General features: G+C 37.6%; 1 protein-coding gene across 7 annotated transcripts in view; it reads right to left on the bottom strand.

Moving 5' to 3' along the window:
• Positions 1–20,550, bottom strand: part of adarb1b (adenosine deaminase RNA specific B1b) — a 132,259-nt gene that overhangs the window by 32,891 nt on the left and 78,818 nt on the right. For 3 of the 7 annotated variants that reach the window (XM_028022580.1, XM_028022579.1, XM_028022581.1), the window contains one exon: positions 10,823–10,857. Coding sequence is in view for 2 of the 7 variants with exons in the window: in XM_028022577.1 (XP_027878378.1) it covers positions 10,823–10,857; positions 14,050–14,102; positions 15,434–15,475 (130 nt within the window). In the remaining 5 variants the exon portion in view is untranslated. Of the gene's footprint in view, positions 1–9,893; positions 10,136–10,822; positions 10,858–14,049; positions 14,103–15,433; positions 15,618–20,550 lie in introns of those variants that run through there. The other 4 variants (XM_028022582.1, XM_028022583.1, XM_028022577.1 and 1 more) reach the window with 3 other exon arrangements.

Below are 20,550 nucleotides of genomic sequence, written 5' to 3'. Positions count from 1 at the left end.
GGACATTCACAACAAATTGCCCTAAATCTGCAGCAACTACTTGACACTCTAATGTCAATTTGGACCCAAGAACAAAGGTTTGCTTGACACCATGTTGAATCAATGCCATGAGGAGCTAAAGCATTCTGTAGGAATTGGGTACTAGCAAGGTGTACATCAAAAGGTGGCTGGTAAATCCAGACCTAATAGACAAAACCTAAACTTGAGCAAAGAACCTATTTTAATTTGATGCTTATATCACATACATGCTATCATAAAGACATATTTGTGCCCATCGATTTGTTAAATATATAAAATATACCAAATATAAATTTCTTTTGATAAAAATAAAGTACAATTTTAGCACCATTGAGGTAACAGCTGAAAACTTTGGGTACAGTCAATGATCAACTAAAGAATTATGCATTTCTCATAATTTCTCAAAGAATTGATTTTAAGATACTGCTTACCCTCTACTTGTTTACTTAAGTAATTTTCATAGTAGTACTGTAAAACAAACAATCATTCAATAATTAAAAATCAATCTTATTAGTTAAAAAAAGGTGATATTAATTGAGAAAAGTGGTACTTTGGTACTTTAATCTCTGTTTATATTAATAATACCAATGCTCTCTGTCTAAACGGTAAAAGTTTTAAACTGGCAAAAGTAGAGAATCAGTGTAAGAAGAGAAGGAAGAGATCGAACAAGAACGAGAGACTGAAATGAGCAATCGAAGATGAGGTAGAGGAGGAGATGAAAGAGGAAGAAAAGTGGGCAAGCGAAAGGGAAAGAAACTGGACAGAGACAAATAGCCAGGGGAAATGGCTGTTGCAGGAGAGCCCACCTGTGAGACAACCCTCTCAGTGGCTCTAACACAGACTGATAGGCCCACCAGGCAGCAACCTCTACCCAATCCATTTCATTTCTGTCCGATTTTTCCTTCATTTCCAAAACAAAATTCCCTTTTCCGATTCCCATCAGGTCTGATCCAACCACCAAGATGCTCAAACCTGTTAGGAATAACTCTGATTCAATATTAACTAATTTCTCCCGTCCTAACTTTTAACAGCCACTCAATATTTAAGGCTGCAGCAACATAGAGTGGATAATTTAAAGACTTTCAGTAATTGTCTTCTCAAAGCGGCAGAAATGTTCACTTAAAAGACAAAAAACAGAAACAGAAATAAAAAAAAAGATTAATTTACTGGAAACTAAAAGCAAAAGCGGGCGTAAACTAAAGCTAGGAAAATGTATGATTAAAGACACACGGCTCATTGTTACTGCCGATGTATGCAGTGGGATAAGTGAGTGCCAATGTCACTGCCCTACAATCCCATTACTTTCCCCAATAAGGCTCTGGCAGGCCTGTGATTACAGAGAGAAGAAGAATCTTAATAGAAATAGGATCGGGTCTTTTTGTTTTTTGTGTGAAGCGAGGAGCTTTGCACCATCCTCCAGCCTCCTGGTTCCCGAGTAGATGTCTACAGGCACGGAGCAGGTAATGCCGCCTAATGGAGTACACGTGTGGGCAGCGGTGGCCTAATGGAGAGGGGTCCTGGCACCAAGAAGGAGCGCCTGTCGTCCAACCAGATTGAAACTGATGGGCCAAAGTGAAGGGGCTGCAGAATTGTGTGTGAGGGTTCACACACACTTTCACCCAACATGGCTGTCCCAGCCTCATCAGATACACTTACACATGAGCACACACACACGTTCGCAACTCACCTCCGAGTCCATTATTCAATTTGGCCCTTCTAATGACCGGTGAATTAGACTGCCAGAAGTGATTTGCCTTCTGAGCCCCGCTGCTGGATGTCTGTACTTCCCTCCACTCTGCATATTAAGAGGCAGCTACTCAGATGATGACAGCCAATGAGGCTCCTCCAATCAGGGGGATTTATAGCGTCGGATGGGAAAGTTATCTGACCCAATGAGCTCTTAATAAAAATGGACTTCAAGTTTTACACTCAGGATCCCCATGAGTTAGCATTAATATCCATGGAATTCATTGTTTAGCTGAGTGAATCCAAAAATCAAACCTCTCCATAACAATTAGTACAGTCTACTGTGATAATAGACAATGATGGATACAAAAACCCTTTATTGTCATTGGATGGCAATATGGGACTTACATCTAAACTGTACATCTCAATACATCAGATTACTATTAATTACACTCAGTGACTGGCATTGCTCATAAACAATAGTTCTGCTAACACTAAACCACTACACAGACATGGTATTTTGTGGAAAGTAATACAAAAGCGCTAACTTCAATTCAAATTATATCTGCCCTTGAAAGACTACAACCCTCAAGCACCAATTTAATTTTGACACAATTTAGATGTTCTGCAATGTCCTTAGAGTTTGGATTTATCTTAATACATCCACAGTCAGTTTTATTTTGTTCCTGTATGTTTCCTCTTTGAAATAAAATTATTGGCAAAAAAAAAAAAGAGAGCGAAGGAAATCGAACAGTCTCAAGCCACTTCAAAATAAGAGCATAACATAAACGCGTAACTACTTGAAAAAGCTTTAATAGTCGATAATCAGAACTTCAATATATATCAAACTTTGTTCAGTTGAAAGGTTGTAAATTAGCACTTTTGAACTGATCCGGAATAATTTATTTAGGGGAACTCACATGCGCAAAACACTCTCAACATTAAAAGAAGTCCTCAATGAAAAATTTGCTTGGCTTTTCGCACATTCGGAGATAAAACCATTTAAGTTGTGGGAAAAAAACAATGAGACTTAATCTTTAGGAGTGATAGGACGTGACTGTGTCCAGTGAGAGATGGATGTCGCCTGTTTCAAGTGGGGTCAACAGGTAAAAAAATAAAAACTTGTGAAAAAAATTGTTGATGGGAAAAATGCAAAGAGTAGACATATGGAAACTTGTCAAATTTAATGACAAAAGGAAACACTTTCCTTCTGTTTACACACAATAGATCCACAAGAGTCAATAATGAAATTACTTGTTTTTTGCCTCATGGCAAATTACTTATTTTACAGAGAAATAATCTAACAACCACCAATAATGTCTCGAATTTCAGATCCAATTGGATATACAATCTGAGTATGTGAAGGAACTGGCCAACCACACCATTTCTAAACTACATGTCGACTTCAGTCACGATAAAAACATGATCTAAAATATTTAAATGAAGAAAGAAAAAACAGAAAGCTAACCATGTTAGCTTATGTTTTCTGGTTATTTGGTGCATTCAGGGCCGGTCCTTGTTACACCACCCAAAGTATCTGTCATCCATGTTCTCTCATGAAAAACTGCCCTATTCTTCTTCATAGATTCCTTAGGTCCAGGCTTCAGGTTTGATAATAATACAATTCCTCTACTTCTGCTTTCTTCCATCTTTTCAAGGTTGTTGGGTGGCTGCCTCTCCTCTTTTCACTAGGTGCTGTAAAATCTATTTGACAGCTCTGATTTATGACACAGCATAGGCACCGGGTGCCTGTGGGGAAAAGAGTGTACGTTTCAGTGTGTCTGGAAATGAGCGAATTTTCGGATGTGTGAGCGTGCTTGGCCCACGGAGGGCCACCGACGACGCTGTGCTCAATGTTCAGAGCTGCAAACCGAGCACACAGGTTGGAGGCACCTGAGAGCTCACATGTTCATGGAAGAAAACAGCTCAGTGTGAGTCCTGCATCAGCGTGAAGGCATCAACAACAGCAGAACATGCTTATGGAGACAGAGGACAGCAGGAAAGTCACTCTGTACCAACAGCAGGATTGTTTTGTTTAAAATTGGGTTGCAGTTACAGCTGTTGAATATTTTAGTATTTGAGTACTCTACTGATTAATCTATAATTGATGAAGAAGTCAGACATTTGTCTGGAAGCCTCTCTTCAGGGACTATGAAGTCTTCTGTGTACATTATACATGTAGATATAATATACAGTCTTACCGTTTGTCTACAAGAGTTAAAGACACTGTTCAGTTGAGTTATGGTCTAAGGCATTGATTTTAACAAACTTAAATTCTGCTAAATCCACATACTTTGAAACTAGGGATCCATAATATCAAAACATTAATTTGGGATCAATCTATTGCAACTAATTTATTACAATTAACCCATTTTTTCTGACTTGTGACTACTTTTTCCATCATACAAAGACACTTAAAATACACACCTGGTAAAGACAAATCAAGTTAGTACTCAGCACTGGTCTTGAGACCACATTTTCAAAGTCTAGGTTTTGTCCAGACAATCTTTTTACTCTGTGTTGGCTTGCCAACATTGCTTTCCTGCATCTTTTCCTCTTTTACCACCCTAGTGTACGACAAAGTACAAAAACCAAGAAGTTAAAAATTAGCCAAAAATTACTCTAAAGTGTTGTTAAGCAATCTACAGGAAAGTAAGTCATGGTTTGAAAGCTGTGGACCTAATCACACCAATGTCCTCTGTCCTTCTGTTCTCCTTGATTTGATGTCCATGGAGCCTTACACCTACCATCGTTTATCACATCCAAGGCCTGGTGAAATGATCCTGACTGCATTGACTTCCACATGTTTGTGTGTACCCATGTGTGAGGGGGGCGGAGGTCCGAAAGTAAAATGCCGCAAAGCTGTGGATGAATCCATGTAAAATTTTTGTGCGGGGCTGCGACTGCAGACGGCGTCGTGCAGGAGCTGAATTTCACACCTCGTGGCCTTTCTGCTGTCAAACAGATGAGGTGGAATTGATGGACAGTTGGGACAGGGCATGGAGGGAGACCTCAGTGGGATGGAAAAGGTTGTGACAGACGACAAAGAGGTGAATGGAAAGAAGACGGAGTAGTGGTTTAGCTCCTTCTCTGCAGAGCGTAATATAAGGTGTGCATAATAAAAGGCAAAACAATCTCATATTTATGAAATCTCAAATCTCTGCAGAGATTTGTAATCTCTCACAGTCAGCTAAACAAACCTCAGCGGTTTGAAGGATCCCACAACAGAGTAGAGCTTTTTTTCCCCCTGCGACAGTCCGTCATAGTCATTAGCAGCATGCTAATCAAAGCTAATTACATTGAGACAGGCAGACACAACTCATTTCTTATTATGACAGAGTGCCGCTGTGTTTGCAGTACTCAGCCAGGCACTGCTTCTAATCATCTGCTCTTTTTCTGATCTAATACAAATGAATGGGACTGTGTTTTCTATTTGGATTCATCTGCTGTGGATGTCAGACGTTAATCTAAGCTGTTCAAGGCCGGCTAATCAATTTAAAGAAAATAACAATAATAAATGTGAGGCATTCAGAAAAACCATTCAGTAATTTACAAATATCTTGAAAAAATACAGGAACAAGTGAAAATGAAGCTACAAAAAAAAATAAAAATCTTGCATGAAAAGTCTTCCCCCTCACAGCGATGGATTTGAAGCGTCAGGCGGTAGAGAGCCCCCTCCCACACTATTCAAGTTGCAAAAGCTCATTTTAGAGATTTTGCTGGCGAGGCAGAAAAGGCCTCTGTTCCCCATTTTCCATTTTTCATATACGGCCCATTGGAAAGCATCGTCTGCAAGTGTCATGGTTTGGCACATTTATGAGAGATGCACCGGGGATATGCTTAAGTTGAGTCTTTTGAAAGTCACTCTGCGCTATATGTTAATTCACTGAGAGCTAAATCCCAATCCTTCACATAGAAACAGGTTTATACATCATTCAGTTTATATCCAAAGACTGGAGGCGAGTAATAGCTGAAAATTATGTCAAAATTATGTCAATAATTTTCAGCTATGTTAATAAAAGATACAAATTCAAATATCTAAAATATCAACACTTAAACTTGGCTCAATACACTGTTTTTAAAAAGTGACCTAAATCCAGATTTTACTGCTTATAAATAACTACATTTTCTTCTATTTTTTTCCAATTGATACCTAGAACATTTACTGTAGTAAGGCAAACATGCAAAACCCTTTTTAAAAGGAAACATCCTTTTCCAACAACAAATACAACTAGTGTATTTGTTTAATTAAAGAATTGCATGCCTGGTTTATTTATTGCTGAGTAGGTAAAAGAACACTATTTTGGTCACTACTTTGGCCCATGTGACAAAATGTTCGGATGCTCCTGCAATATACAGTTATGGTAAAATGATTACGATAAAGTAAAACATTTGCTTACTCGTATGGGCTCTTAAAATATTAAATCCAACTTGAACTTGAAACCATATAAGCTATGATCCAATAACTTATAGAATCACTTTTAGCTGCAAATCTCTGTCTTTATCAGGCTCTCACAATGTTGTGGAGGAGTTTTGGCTTAGATTTTGCTTCAGTCACAAAAACTAGATATACAGTATATGAGGATATGTTTGTGCACAGCTCCTTTATTCCCACCAGAACATTTAAATCATTTTAAGCTCTGGATTTTGGTGCTTGACATTAGTATGAGGTTTTCCTGCTGATATTCAGAGTCTGTTGCTTGGTCTGATTGGGTCAGACGTCTGTACTTTGGTCTCATATGTCCAAAAGATATTTTTTCTGAAGTCCTGTGGTTGCAAACCTAAGCTCTGTTCCCACATTTGTTCCCTTCTTTTTCCAGGTTTTGCAGCCTAATTCTACTCTCATCAACTTCACCATTTATAACATGCTGAGACCTGTAGAGTTTAAAATCAGCTATCTGGATATTGCACAGTTTGACCGTAGGGTGAATATACCAGGATGTCCTCTATTTGACAGATTCTCAATTGTCACAACTTGTTTTCCACTTATGGATAATCTCTTTCACTGTTTGATAAACTTGAACTTACTATTATAACCCTTCCCTGACTGACAGGCAAGTAATAAACTCTTCACAAGGTAATTGTTGATGTCTTTCATACTTAGTATCACTCATACAATACCTGACTCCAGTCTTCATAAACTGTATGCTTTTTTATTGCTTTTACTGATGTAAATACGTTTTAGACAAAAAATATACAGGAAAGATTTTTCTGTCTTGATTTTGATCATTTGCTGTGTATAAAAAGCAAATTATCTATATCATTTTCTATATAATCAATGTACACCTTTTTTTGGGCTACCCTTTCTGTTCTTGCAATTGATAGGAATTTAAATATTGTTAATATATTTCTGTATTAGTTTTGTCTTGTTCTTTTTTCTTTTGCTATTTTTGTTTAATTTTGTTTGGTTGATTTTGTTCAGCAAAGTCTGTTTTTTTTTTTACTAGTGTATGGAAAGGTTAAAATCACCTAAATAAATAATTTTAAGAATATAATACAGATAAAAATGTTAAAATCTATTGCTTTATCTCATTTGACTTTAAATTATTTGAATTAGCTGCAGTATTGAATATACTAAAGTTAAATTATAAACTAAAGTTACGAGACTTTAACAGCTCGTAATAGATTAAACCCAAACATCAGATTAAAAGTCAAAATAAATATCCTTTCAAGCCAGGATATCCTGTTTTTTGAGGCTAGAATTTGTCTGCCTGCTTTTCTTTTTAAAATTGCAGCTAGTTGTTTTATATTTTTTAAACCACTTCTACTTTCACCATTTTTTGGCTTATTAAAGAATAACAGGATGGAATTTACAGTTGAAATTAAAGAACCCAAAACTAAAAGCGGGTGTGCTTTGTTTCAACGTGGCTGCGTAGAGTGACATGCAATAATTACGGCCTGAAGGTCTCGGTCTTTTTCATGTCGCTGTCATAAAACATGGAAGACAGAAATGTCTGAACAGGGAAGAGCCAGTGTTCATGTCTCTTTTTCCCTGAGGTGTGCTGATTAGTGAGCGGACAGCTTTATATTTAAACAACCACAATTTTCCACAGGAAATGATCGTCATTGTCCACAAAATAACGTAATTTGGAAGTGAGGCAGAAGTTTTGGAATAATCTGTGATACACAAGCAGCTTTGGTGGGAACATTTTGAGAACATTTCCAGATTATAAAGAAAAATCGGCATAAGGAATTTTCAGATTTAGTTTGAAATGATCAGTGATTCAGCAACAAACAAAAAACCTCCAGGAACTCAAGAACCCAGGAATTCACTAAAGAGCTGAAATCGAAGAAAGCTAAAGCAGAGTAAGAGTCAGGCCAGACTCCTTCTCCTCCTGCTTCGTCATCGCTTCTCTCCGGCGAAAAGTGCAAATTTCTTTCCTAGGTGATAAGAGTGGGAGAATAAAAGAGGCGGGAAACAGAGCTGGGTAATACTGATAGACATATTCACTCTGAGCGAGCAGACCTGGAGTTTTTAAATCAAAGGATAAAAAAAATGCTCCCTCAGCAGAGGTGGGCTTAGTTGGATGAATGGACTTGACGGCGGAGGTGAGGCGGTGGTACGGAGGAGGTTGGCGGATGTCAAAGCAAGTGGCTGAGACATGGCTAATGCTGCCGCTGAGCTGTGGCCACCTGAGTAATTACTACCTTCTCTGTTTGGTTAATCCCCCGGAGCGGAGCAGCAAACTCAGGAGAGAAACGCTCCGAGCGCTGAAGGGCTCTCGTCATTCAACTTCAATTATGAAGTTGAATTATGAAGCGTCCCGCCTCGCTCAGAGAGACACGGAGGGGAAGGAAGACAAAGAAAACAGATCTCTGGAGTCCCTTCAAGCAAAAAAAGGAGATGATCTTGATATTTTAGGGTTCACTCTAGTAATTGAACTCTTCATAACTGATTGAACTCTTTATTGCCTTATATTTAACATACTGACATTTAATCGATTTGTTTTCTCTGGAAAAGAAAGTGACTTATTGGAATGTTTTATGCAGTAGACAAAAACTAAACAAAAAAGTTTGCACATCCTATTCTCTAGTAGATACTGCTGTCGCGTCTGGAAGAACTGCAGAGACGTTTCTCATCTCCTCACTTTTAGCAACTTTTCATTAAATTTAAAAAAAATTTTATGTCCACCTGTTAGAAAAAAATACCTGCAGACTGACCTATTTCTGTAGGTCTTTGTAAAGGTTTTATACAGACGCAGTTGGCTTTGTATTTTGCTTCTCTTCCTTGTAATCATAAAAGTGGCTTTGATGGAAAGTTCTTTAGACTATGTTGATCTACTAATATCTTTTGACTGAAAGGAATTTTTAGATGGTCCAGTCAAGGTTGAGATGTTTATATGATAAATAATCGAAAGAATTGGATAATGGAAGAGAGGTCTTGCAACCTCAAAGACTAAGATATCGACATCATAGATAAAAAGGTCAAAGCAACTTTGGAAACATGCAAGAAGTTGATATAGGTTTAATAGAAGCCTACAATTTTTTTTTATAAAAATGGTTGATAGAAGTATACAAATTAATACTTTTTCCAAATCAGATACTCCCTTTACATTGTTTTATTGAATTTGTAGAGGTGTCGGTCTCATTTCCCGTCAAAACAATCTAATTGGTGGGATAAGGATTTCAAATGCAAATCTGCAAAGGGTATGAATAACTTTTAAAGTCATTACAGAAAGAAAAAATTTCCCCACCCAAACTTCTTATTGTACCTGTATATAACAAAGCTGTAGATTTCTACAGAAATCATTTCAGCCCCTCAAAGATAATTCAAACTTTGAACTTCAAACATATAAAAAACAAGAAAAATTTTGGTCACGTCACCCGCTTTGTAGAGAAGATGTCTTTTGCTATGGATATAAAAGGAAAATTTTGATTTTACTAAAGAAAATGCAAATGTTTTAAAATTGTTATATTATCAACATGCCTTGTTTTCCAAAATTATTCAAACTTGGAAAAGGACTAAATCAAACTAACTACGTTCACAGACTGACAGAAATTCGCCTGTTTAGGATAAACTTTGCTGTAAACATGCAGCCATAAAAAGCAAGAATAAATGTAATATCCTGGACTCAGTAAGCAGTTATAAAGTCAAAGAAACAACATAGAACCACTTGTTTCAAAGCTGCAAACACCTGTTTGCATCTCAGCATCAGAAAAGACGACAGAACTTCAACTCTTAGGGTTACCTTTGCGTTCAGAGCGCTTCTTCCGCCTCCTCTTAAACTTGCGTCGGATCAGGCAGTAATAGGAGCCCAGGCTGTGCACATCGTTGGTAAAAAGGGCCATGCTTTCGAGCTCCACAATATTCTCTAAAATCAACTAAACCGCTATGAAGGAATAAGGTAAAACTTGAGCTGGAATCAGCCTACCAGTCCTGCACCTCTGATAGCCAATGCTATCACACGTCAACCTCTGAGTAAAGTCATGCAACAGACATGCTCAACTCCACAACACCTGCAGCATTTCTTTGTTTCTACCCTCATACCCAAACTGTCTCTCCATCCCTCCCTCTCTCTCCTCCTCCGGCTGCTTCTCTCCTCTGTTGACTTCATGGCTGCCCTATCAGAAGCCAGAGAGGGGAGGCACTGGAGTAGAGTGGGATTGAGAAGGAGGAGACTGGCTGAGAGGAGAGACTGGTAGGAATTAACACATGTTGGAATGGAAGCTTGAATCATCGGATATTTCCATCCATCCATCGAATTTTTGCCAAAAAAAACCCCAACTAATTTAATCAGTTTTTTGGGTATACACACAAATGCAACTAAGATCCTTTAATTATGCTCCTGCTCTCTAACATGCTGTAGTTAAAGAGAAAGCAGTACACACACCCATACAGAGAGCTCAACAATGCACAGTCACTCAACCTGGTTAGATGATAAGTAATTTTATTTTATTTTTTTTTATCTACATGAACTCTTATTCCCTAACAAGTGTAAAAGTCGCCAAAACACTGGCCTCTGCAAAGAAATACTCTGCTTCCCTCTAGTGGTCTGATGATGTCATTGCATTTTAAAACTAAATGTTGCTCTTTGCATGCCACATTTTATAATAACACAGTTCTAAATAAAATTGTTGTTATAAATGTGTTCAGGATGAATAAAAAAATGACACTGACCTTTGATCTTGCAGAAAGTCTGTGACTGGAAAAACCTGTTGGAGACAAAGAGAAAAACATATTTTCCAGGTAAATACTCAGCAGGATTTTTGGCAGAGTGAGACATCTTTGTCATCACATTTTCACAGATGTGCTGGACCAGAAAAGAGACATACAGAATCCGGGAGATTTATAAATAATCTGCAGCTAAATGAACAAATACAGATTTTTTTTTTTTTAATTATATAATTATCAGCACCACAACAACAGACAATGTAACTGAAGCAACCTTGAATTAATTTTTTTTTACTTTTCTGAGTTGATCCTTCCTCCATGACTTACTGTAACTTTCTGTTCTACCAGTTTGCTAAACTCTACTGGACCTTAAACTAGCAATGTGTGTTTTGGTCAGAAAAGAATAAGATTGAGTTTTCAAAAATGAACCACTCAACATGAAATTTATTTTATAAAAAACTATGTGCAAAAGCATCCTTCCCTTTTGTTAAGTATGGTGGAAGAGCTGGACACCTTATTGAAAGTACAGAGATGTTTTAAAAATACAAATCTGGTGGCCCCTGCCTTTAAAATAAAAATGTAAGCCTTTCAGCAGGATAATAACTGAAGAAATGCAACTAACTCAGCAAAGCAGTGCTTCATAATAGCATTAAACTTTCTTCTCAGTCCCTAAACTAAAATCCTTCAGAAAACCTGAGGACTGAGCTAAAGAGAAGAGACCAAAAATAGAGGAGTCTGGATCCTATACTGTCTTCAGCAGTAGATCCCAAAGTTAGCAATCAAGGTCTGGTGTTCTGCATGTTTCATATGTTGCCCTGGTTCAACAAACCAAAATCAAATAATGGCTCATGAGCAGAGCTAAGTAAACAGGTAGCTAATTCAGTTGTTTGAATCAAATAATCAGCATTTGTGCCATTAGGTGTGGCACCAGAGATTTTCCATGGTCCATGATCTTCCTCTTAATCTGGGGTCGGGTTGGAGGGACAACAGTAGCCCGAGTAGAAAGCCCCACACCTCCCTCTCCCCAGCTATTTGGATCAGCTCCTCTGGGAGAATCCGAAGACGTTTCCAGGCCAGAAATATAGATCTTCCAGCATGTTTTCCTCTGGATCTCGTCCTGATGGGACCCATGCCTCCTTAACAACTCAAGAGAGGTCTTAAGGAGGCCTTAACACCTCCTTAACACCCGAGCCAACAGGTTCCTCTCGACATAGAGGAGAAGCGGCTCTACTCTGAGTCCCTCCTGGATCTCTACAGGATAACCCAGACACCCTGCGGAGGAAACTCTTTTCATCCACTTGTATCCGCAGTCTCGTTCTTTTGGTCACTACTGAGAGGTTATGACCACAGACAAGGGTAGGAATGTCAACCGCTGCAGTGGTCACATCACTGAAGATGCCGCCTATCAATCTCACGCTCCATTTCCTCCTCATTCATGAATTAGACACCAGAATATTTTAAGTCCTTGTCAACCGTCAACCTACCAGTTACGGGGGAGACTCCTACCACCATCGCCACTTATCCGGCTCATCCATGTGGGATGTTACAACATATATCTCCTAATTTGGGTTTGTTTTTTCTCAATGAATAATTGTACAAAAAGTCCAAAGAGCTAAAACTAACTGAATCTCCAGACAAATGTGAGAACTAGAAAGCCTCAAAGCCCTACTGTCTTTCTTCTAGATATAGCACCCCGGGACAGGGATGATAGTGCAGGAATGCAAAACGAGAAGGGGGGAGAATAACAGACATTAAAGCCTGAGAGGTACAAAGGAAAGTGAGGCGAGCATATTGAGAAAAACCCTCGAGTGAGAACATAAGATAAAGAAATGAAGAAAAGCTCAGCTGAGACGTGGAAATGAAGACAGAGAAGCGGAATGAGGCGAACAGGAGGAGTTAAGAAAGGCTTTCTCCAAAAATACTGATGAGACACAAGAGAGCAAAGATGTAGTGTTTCTTTAGGTTCAGCTGCTTCATATTAAATATACTTAAAGTGCTGGTTAAAGGTTAAGTGAATGAGAGGAAGGTACAGGCCAGCAGATTCAGGTTAATGTTTGTGGGGCAGAGAATAAGTATGAGAAAGTAAATGACGAACATAAATATACTCCAGACGCAAATTCATTCATGCTTCTGTGTGCAGGCCAACCATAACTTCAGCTGGCCAACTTCCATCACCACTGCCTTGGCTGACTTACATGTGCTCTGAGTGTGCGCTACTTTATTTTCCCCAAATCAAGACCATAACAACCATTTCCCTAAGAATTTAAATTTATAGACCATGCACATTCTGCGAGCCAGCAACAATAAAGTCAAAGAACCATGTGATATTGTAAAAGTTGTGAAAAGAAAACCCCGCTCGGAGCGCTCCCGGCCTTGGCATTTGAAGCACTGACTCAGAGGAGATGCGGAGAGAAGCTGTGGTCACCCAGAATGAATTCAAGACGCTCCAGCTGACCTCCTGGTGACTTTTAGTGTGGTTTGACATTGAAACAAGATCCTTGACAAAAACAAGCTCTTAAACTGTTTTAAAGGGAGGAAATCCAGGCTACTGTGGTCAGTTTGAATGTTCAACTAAAATGCACAGAGATCTAAGAATAACCCAAGTGGGAACAATATTTTCCCCCCTTCTTCAAGTGTTTTCAAAGATGCTTGTATGAATTATAAAATCTATTTCCAAGGATGGAATATGACTTAACAAGTGTTTCATTGAAGCTTACTTTACCCTCAATGCATTTATCCTGAATTCTCCAGCTTCTTCCCCAAAGCAGATTAGTGAGAAATTAACAGTATTCTCTACTTTAGTGAAGATGTGTGGAAATATCTTGAATAAATTCATATCTTATGAATTTATTCAATTATTTTTCATAATCCTACAATGAAAAAAAAAATTACAATGAAAAATCAACATTTTAATTTAAGTATATTAATAATTCAGTGGGATCAGAATCCTGTGTTAAAAAATAGCATATAACTGGTGCCACAATTAAGGCACCTTAAACAGTGCAACTACAGCTAAATTTAATTTAGCACATTTTCACTTATTCTTTGTATAAACTACTTATTAGTAGTCCTTAACTTTTTGTCTGCATAGGGATTAAAGAAAGAGGCTTATTTTAGAAGAGTATTTGTTATGCTTTAATTTCATAAAATTATGTGGGAAAAGTGAAGTATGTGTTGCATGCAGTACTGTATTTAGACCCAAAATCCTTTCTTTATGTTTTTTTCCAACCTACCAGACTTTCCTGGTTCTTTGAAGCTGGTCTGGATCGATAGTTCTTCTGGCTTTCTAAAGATCCAAAGAAAGTATTTGTTTTAGGGCTGCAGCAGCACCAGGAAAACATGTAACTGAGACACTATTGTATGTATATTCTCATCATGATATCGCTTACAATCTTCACCACTTTTTGTTAGCATGTCAGCAATCAAAGACAGACATTACATGCATGGCCATGAACTACAAATATACTACTAAATATTGCATCCAAGCAGTCCTTTTGAATTGCAATATCGCTAATAATGAGATAAATTGTTGTGACTCAAAATATTACAGAGCTCTACTTTTTAAAATTTTGCCTGTTTTCATTCCACATATGTGCCATTCACTAGGATAGACTGGGATAAGTGAAAGAAAATCACATCTTAGGGTTCAGATTCAAATCTTTCGTTGGAGAATGTTTACTTGTTGTCTAAAAACAATTTTTTTTTTTTTTAAATAAGTCTACTCTGGTTTTTAAAGTGACCAGATTAACTTGTGCTTGTCTCTGGATTATAAATATGATGCGAAATTGAGATTAACTTCTCCTTTCTGCTCATGAAAATGGGAAAGACAAGAAAAAATGCCACTGAATGATGTCTTGATTTCACAAGTCAGCAAATAGATGCTCAAAACGCATCTATTTCCAGTCACAGCAAAAATTTTAAAGAACTGTAGTCGTAATATTTAAGACTTTACGCAGACCCAGCTTTGTCTTCAGACAGAATGGTGACTCAGATTCAAAGATTCATTGTTAGAGCTAGCCCAACTATTAAATATGGGGAAGGATCTGGCATGCTGTGGGTCTATTTCCTTTATAAATAGTTTCCTGTCAGATTTGCTGCAAATAATGACCAGAAAATCCTTTAAAATATATTCTAATAAATAAATGAGATTTTAAATGTCAGTGAGTCATTTCTGGTTGAAAAAAGCATGACAAACCATAATAAAATAAAATAAAAAATAACCTTCTTTTATGGTCATCTCAGCTCCTAGATCTAAATCCTATTGAAAAGCTCACAAGAGGACCAGGATTCTGGATGATCTAGAAAGACTCTAAACTTGTAAAATGTTGTTGTAAAAAAATATTATAAAAATTTTAAGCGGCTAAAACAAATATTTCAAACCATGGGATTTCTTTCCAGTGAATGAGAACAACTAAGAGATAAATTTATTTTAAAGATTTTCAAGCATCTTCTAAAAAGAGCAGAGTATTGTACCAGAAACAGGTTTAGGATACAAAACCCAATGGAAATAAGTGCTAAAAAAATACTTTAAACTGGCAGCAATTTAAACAAGCTGATGTTTAAAAAAACAACAAGCAAAAGAAGAACCAGTGGAGATGGAGAAAAGAACAACCTCACCTTCAATAAACTTTTAGATTCTGAAGAGCCTCTGAAATACATTTCTTTGCAGCCTTATTTCAACTCCAAGTTCAAGCAGTTATCTCAAAAGGAAAACAAGTGAAAAAGCAAAACGACAGATACGCGTGTGTCCTGCAGCACCTCAATATCCGAGAACGAACGCAGATGAAAAACATCCAGACAGACCAGAGTGGAGTCTCATTGCCTTGTGAGGGAGTCAGCAAAACTCACACAGTTTGGCGAGAGGGAGACGGTGCGAGAGATTAGGAGAGACAGAAGGGGTGAGCCTTTGTAGCTGCAGACCTCCTCTCAGATCACACCACAGGCCAAAGAAAAAAGAGAAAGAACTTCATACCATATTGGACCGCAATTACGTTTGAGAGGCTGGGCATGTTAGAAATGGGGTGTTATGAAAGAAAAACCAGTCAACTGATAAGAGGAGTGCGTGACTGTAAACCATGGCTCGCGGTATTCAGCCAAAAATTAGGCCAGTGGTTTAGTAACGACTGGCCACACACACCATTAACACTGACCCCTCCCGCTGACCTACCTTCGGTGCAATGACAAAAAATGTTTTAATCAAACTCTAAATTTCTTTTCCTTGCGGTAACGCATGCTTTTTAAGTCCTTTTCTCTGACAGTTACTGTGACATCATTCAGTTCAGATATAAAGTGGGACGTGTGTCAGCAGAACTGTTTTTGTTTTTCAGAGAGACGCCGGATGACTGAGTCCACTTTGTGTCCCTAGAAACGCATTACCCCATGGTAATGTTTTTGTTTTACTTGTATTTCTCCAGCAGAGGGCAGCACAGTAACAAGAACAGCTATAACTGTGCTGGAATGCAAGATCATAATCAAATGTAGATTTTAGTCAGCCGACCTGCAGGCTTAAATTATTTAACATTTTATTAAGCACATTTTTTTCAGTCTAAAATAAACTTACAAGCCTCTTTACTCTGATTTAGGGAAATTATCTTATCTGCAACAAGCCTGTCTTTATTAACAAAGTCAGAAAAGTGTCTAGCTTTTTATTTAACAGTGAATCAATCAGCCAGAGATGGGAATCTACAAATTTTCCCACATTGGTTCAGATTGGTCATCAATCTGAGCTTATTGGCCCCTTACTGGCCCCTATAATAAAAATTAAAACCAAGAACTCCCAACATTGTGCGTCTATAAATCCTTAAACCACCAGCTTTCACTTTGATAAACTTATAATGAGTTTATAAACAATTATATGAAGAATATGGGTGTGTGCTTTGATGCATAGAGGATAAAAGTGTAACTCCTCAATTTTCATTTGTTTTCAAAACTTAAATGACTTAAAGAATATTGTTTTCTCTCTTTCTCCTTTAAGTAAAACTACTGTAATTGGTCAAAATTGGAAGTAGCATCTCATATTCCAAAGAAATCCAGAAATTGGTTCAGGCCTGGAAAAGACCTGGCTGCTACATCTCTTCAACTCCTTTTTCCTTTTACATCAAACTCCGCTTCTATTATTTTCTTCTGCATTTGAACATGTGAAATATGTATTGTGTTTAGTCTTCTATTCTGAAGCTCCAATATCTTCTTTTGGGGTGTTTCTAATTTAACTTTTTGGTAGTTTTATGCCTTTTTAATGCAAAAAGAAGCTCATTTAGTATCTACATTGACAACCAGTGGTTTAAAGTAATTTATTAAAATCTACAGATGGTCCACTGAAAGAAAAGGTGGTTATATGGTCTCATGTAAAAGTTATCCATTAGCAGAAGGAGATACTTTACTCTAATTTTACTTCATCGGGTAGGGTCATAATCTCAGATTTTGTAACATGAACCATGCAGAACATGGATCAGGACAACAATCAATAGGAATGAGCTGCATTCTGAAGCCAGCAGATCATTTGTCACCACCATTTATTAAAGACACGTTCCAAGAGAAATAAATCGATGTGCAAAAGATAACTAAATGGGTGCAAATTGGTTTGGAAAATGAAAGTAGGAAGGGAGGAAAAGGAGAAGTGTGGGTAGGAAAAGGTCAAAAGTTAAACTGAGCCAAAACCCTTTTCAGTCTATGTGCATGAATCCCTTTTTCTTGCACTTGCTTCATCTTTTAGATGCAGTCAACTGGGAAAACGAACATCTTTCCTCACACTTTGAGCTGAATCACCATCCTGACTGGGTGTTGTAATGCTTCCTATTGTTTTACAGCTCCCTTTGCTGTGGCAGCGCTTCCTGCCAGTGAGTCAACAGCAACAATCTGTAAGTGTCAAAAAGCACTTGCCTTTATGTATCTCTTTAAAACAAATGTTTGAAGTTGCAGAAGTCAGCTATAGAAATGCAAATTACAAAGCAGACATTACAAAATGCGGACAAGAGGAACAATTGCTGTCAACAATGGCATCCGTATGGTTTCTAAGCCAAATGAAGTCAATATTATTTACCAGTATGTTGCATATTCAGATTGATTTAGTTGGAGAGGAGTTCAAGTTTGAGTAAGCAACTCAAAACATAAAGCATAAGGTATGAAATTTCCGTTAATGGCATATTTTCAGGATTACAAGACAGACAAGAAAAAAACAAAATGCTGAAGGACGCAGCATGCTAGTTGTGCTATCGCTACAAGCTAACGCTATAAGCCAGTGCTAACTACTGTAACTTCTAAATCTATTTATATTTCCTTTATTTAACCAGGTAAACCCCGTTGAAATCTAGATCTCATTTTCAAGAGGGACCTAGGCAAAAAAATTTGCAATACATAGCAATGTGAACTGTTTCTGACCCCAAAGCAACCTGCATACGCTGAAGAAAAATGTAGACGTATCACAGTAAGACACTGTTTATGGAAAGTAATAATTGGTGTCGTCATATTGGGATCAATTTTAAAGTTGTTGAGCAGTGGAAAAATCAGATTTGGGTCACAATTGCTTGCTGTGTGAACATAGGCATATACGTATTTTCATCATTTGATGAAAATACGTGAATGAATGGTGAATGGTGCCCAGTTGATGGTTTTGCCGAAATTAAGGAAGGTAAAATTGTGCCGTATTGTAATTAATTAAATTTTTAACTCTTATCTAAAAAGAAACCTGTTATTTTAAGTTTCCGTGGTATTACAAAAAATATTGAGTATTTTTCTTGGAAATTTTTGTATTGTGAGAGCCCTACTACATTAATTTTTTTCAAGAAGTCAGAGTTATTTTGAGTTGAGCGGCGGTCATAATCAAACTGAAACTTCTACATTTGTATATGTTTGAATTTTGCCCACAGATGATTGCTGTTCACCTGGTTAGATCCATGATGAATCTGACCCGCAGTAAGGATTTGGATGTGTGTTGTGAGCTCCTGGTGAGGCTTCGCTGAAGCAGGTGACGAAGCAGCTGGTGGCTCAGTGGAGTATCACAGAAGCCACATGGCCTCAACATATTTGCCAGCAGTGAAGGTTAGTGGTGACATAGCAAAATAAGATTAGAATTAAGGTGGAGAAAAATGAACAAATTTTACTTAAAAAAGCGTCATTTATTGAGAAGTGTAGATTAAAACTGTCTTTTTTTAAAACTGTCTTTTTTTATCAGCAAGTAAGCAGAGAAGGAAAAGCTATCCATGAAGGTGGTACATTTCTCTAAAATTGGACTCCAGAGTGAAACCTCTGACCACAGATTTCAGGACAAACCATCAGCTAAGCTCACTGCTTTTTCCCCAAAAAAGAAGAGTGTAATTCAGATTGAATTTTAAATAATAAGGGCTGTGAGTAGAAAGGAGTTAATTCTTCCCATGGGAGTTCCCACCAGTTCCGAGCCCAACCATGAACTCTTACTACTGACTTACTGGGTGTGGTTCTCTCTTTAACCAAACCTCCAGTACTCTCCCTGATTAGGATGTGTCCGTGTCGTTGCCTGTGGCACTGGGATTTTTGGCTGAAACATGACAAGAATCTTTGTGTGTGTGTTGGCAGACACACATATGTTAATATATATACTTGTCAGCTCAATACAGGCGAACAATAGACCACTCTGTTTGTCCTTGCTGCCAAGATGGACAAAAGGGCAAAGCCAACAAGTTGTAATAGAGGAAGGGCGAGAAAAGGGCAGCAGAGAGCAAGCCAGCAGAGCTATTTTCAAATTCAAGGTGCTTTTTGCACATATTTAAGACTGACTTAAACTGAGTCACAGATGATGTTGCTGCACAACACAGAAAGCATGTCAAAATGCATCACGCCTCTTCGGACTCTGTTGCTTCTCCAGTTTTATTCTAGCATAAACAAGGTGCTGCAGTGACTGCTAATAAAGCTGAGCTATTTTGATTTTCTTTCACAGCTGTCATGGTGTTCCCTCATTTCAACTCTGATCCTGCAGAGCTGCAGCAGGAAGGAGAAAACTCTTGTTTTCATAGAAAAAGCGACTAAACCAACATGGTGTGAACAAGTTCCTGCTTTTGAGCAGGCTGGATGTTGATGGATGGACGGATGGATGCATCATTTAAACAATTGGACAGGAAATAAACAATTTTCTGTTTCAATATTTACTCAAACTGAATAGGAAAAAGTCCTTATCCTTTTCTAGGAACTGGAGGATCAAGACAGTGCTGCAACAAACGATTATTTGATTATTCTGACGATTAAGCGATTAATTGGATTAAAAAAAAAAAAAAAGGTCAAATTCTAAAGATTTTTCACTTAACCTCTTAAGCTTGTTTTAAACTATACTAGATATACATTAAAGATATAAATAAAACAAATAATTAAAATCTTCTCTTTTTAAAGAAGAAAACATTTTATTCCCTTACATGCAATACAATACCATTCCCTTAGTGAATTTGAACAGGGTGAAGCTAAAACTTTGCCACTTGAGGAGTTTCGGGTAAAATATTTGTACAGAAAAGTTTTTTTTCTTCTTAAACATGATATGTGTAAATATTTTTGCACAGTTCTGCTTTGAATATGTTGTGTTTTTTCAGCAAATGGCCTTTTTTCTGAATCTGCATTCTCCAAGTAAAATTTCTAAATTAGTTGACAATTATTTAAATAATCAATTCATTGCAATAAACCGTTTCAGTCCTAGATCTGGGGTCTTGGTTTAATGAATCTGATGTCACCCTTCATTGGCATGAAGATGTTTAGATATAAGTTTGAACCGGGAG

The sequence above is a fragment of the Xiphophorus couchianus genome, chromosome 7, assembly GCF_001444195.1.
Source record: "Xiphophorus couchianus chromosome 7, X_couchianus-1.0, whole genome shotgun sequence".
Lineage (NCBI taxonomy): Eukaryota > Metazoa > Chordata > Actinopteri > Cyprinodontiformes > Poeciliidae > Xiphophorus > Xiphophorus couchianus.
This window is presented reverse-complemented; position numbering and strand designations above follow the sequence as displayed.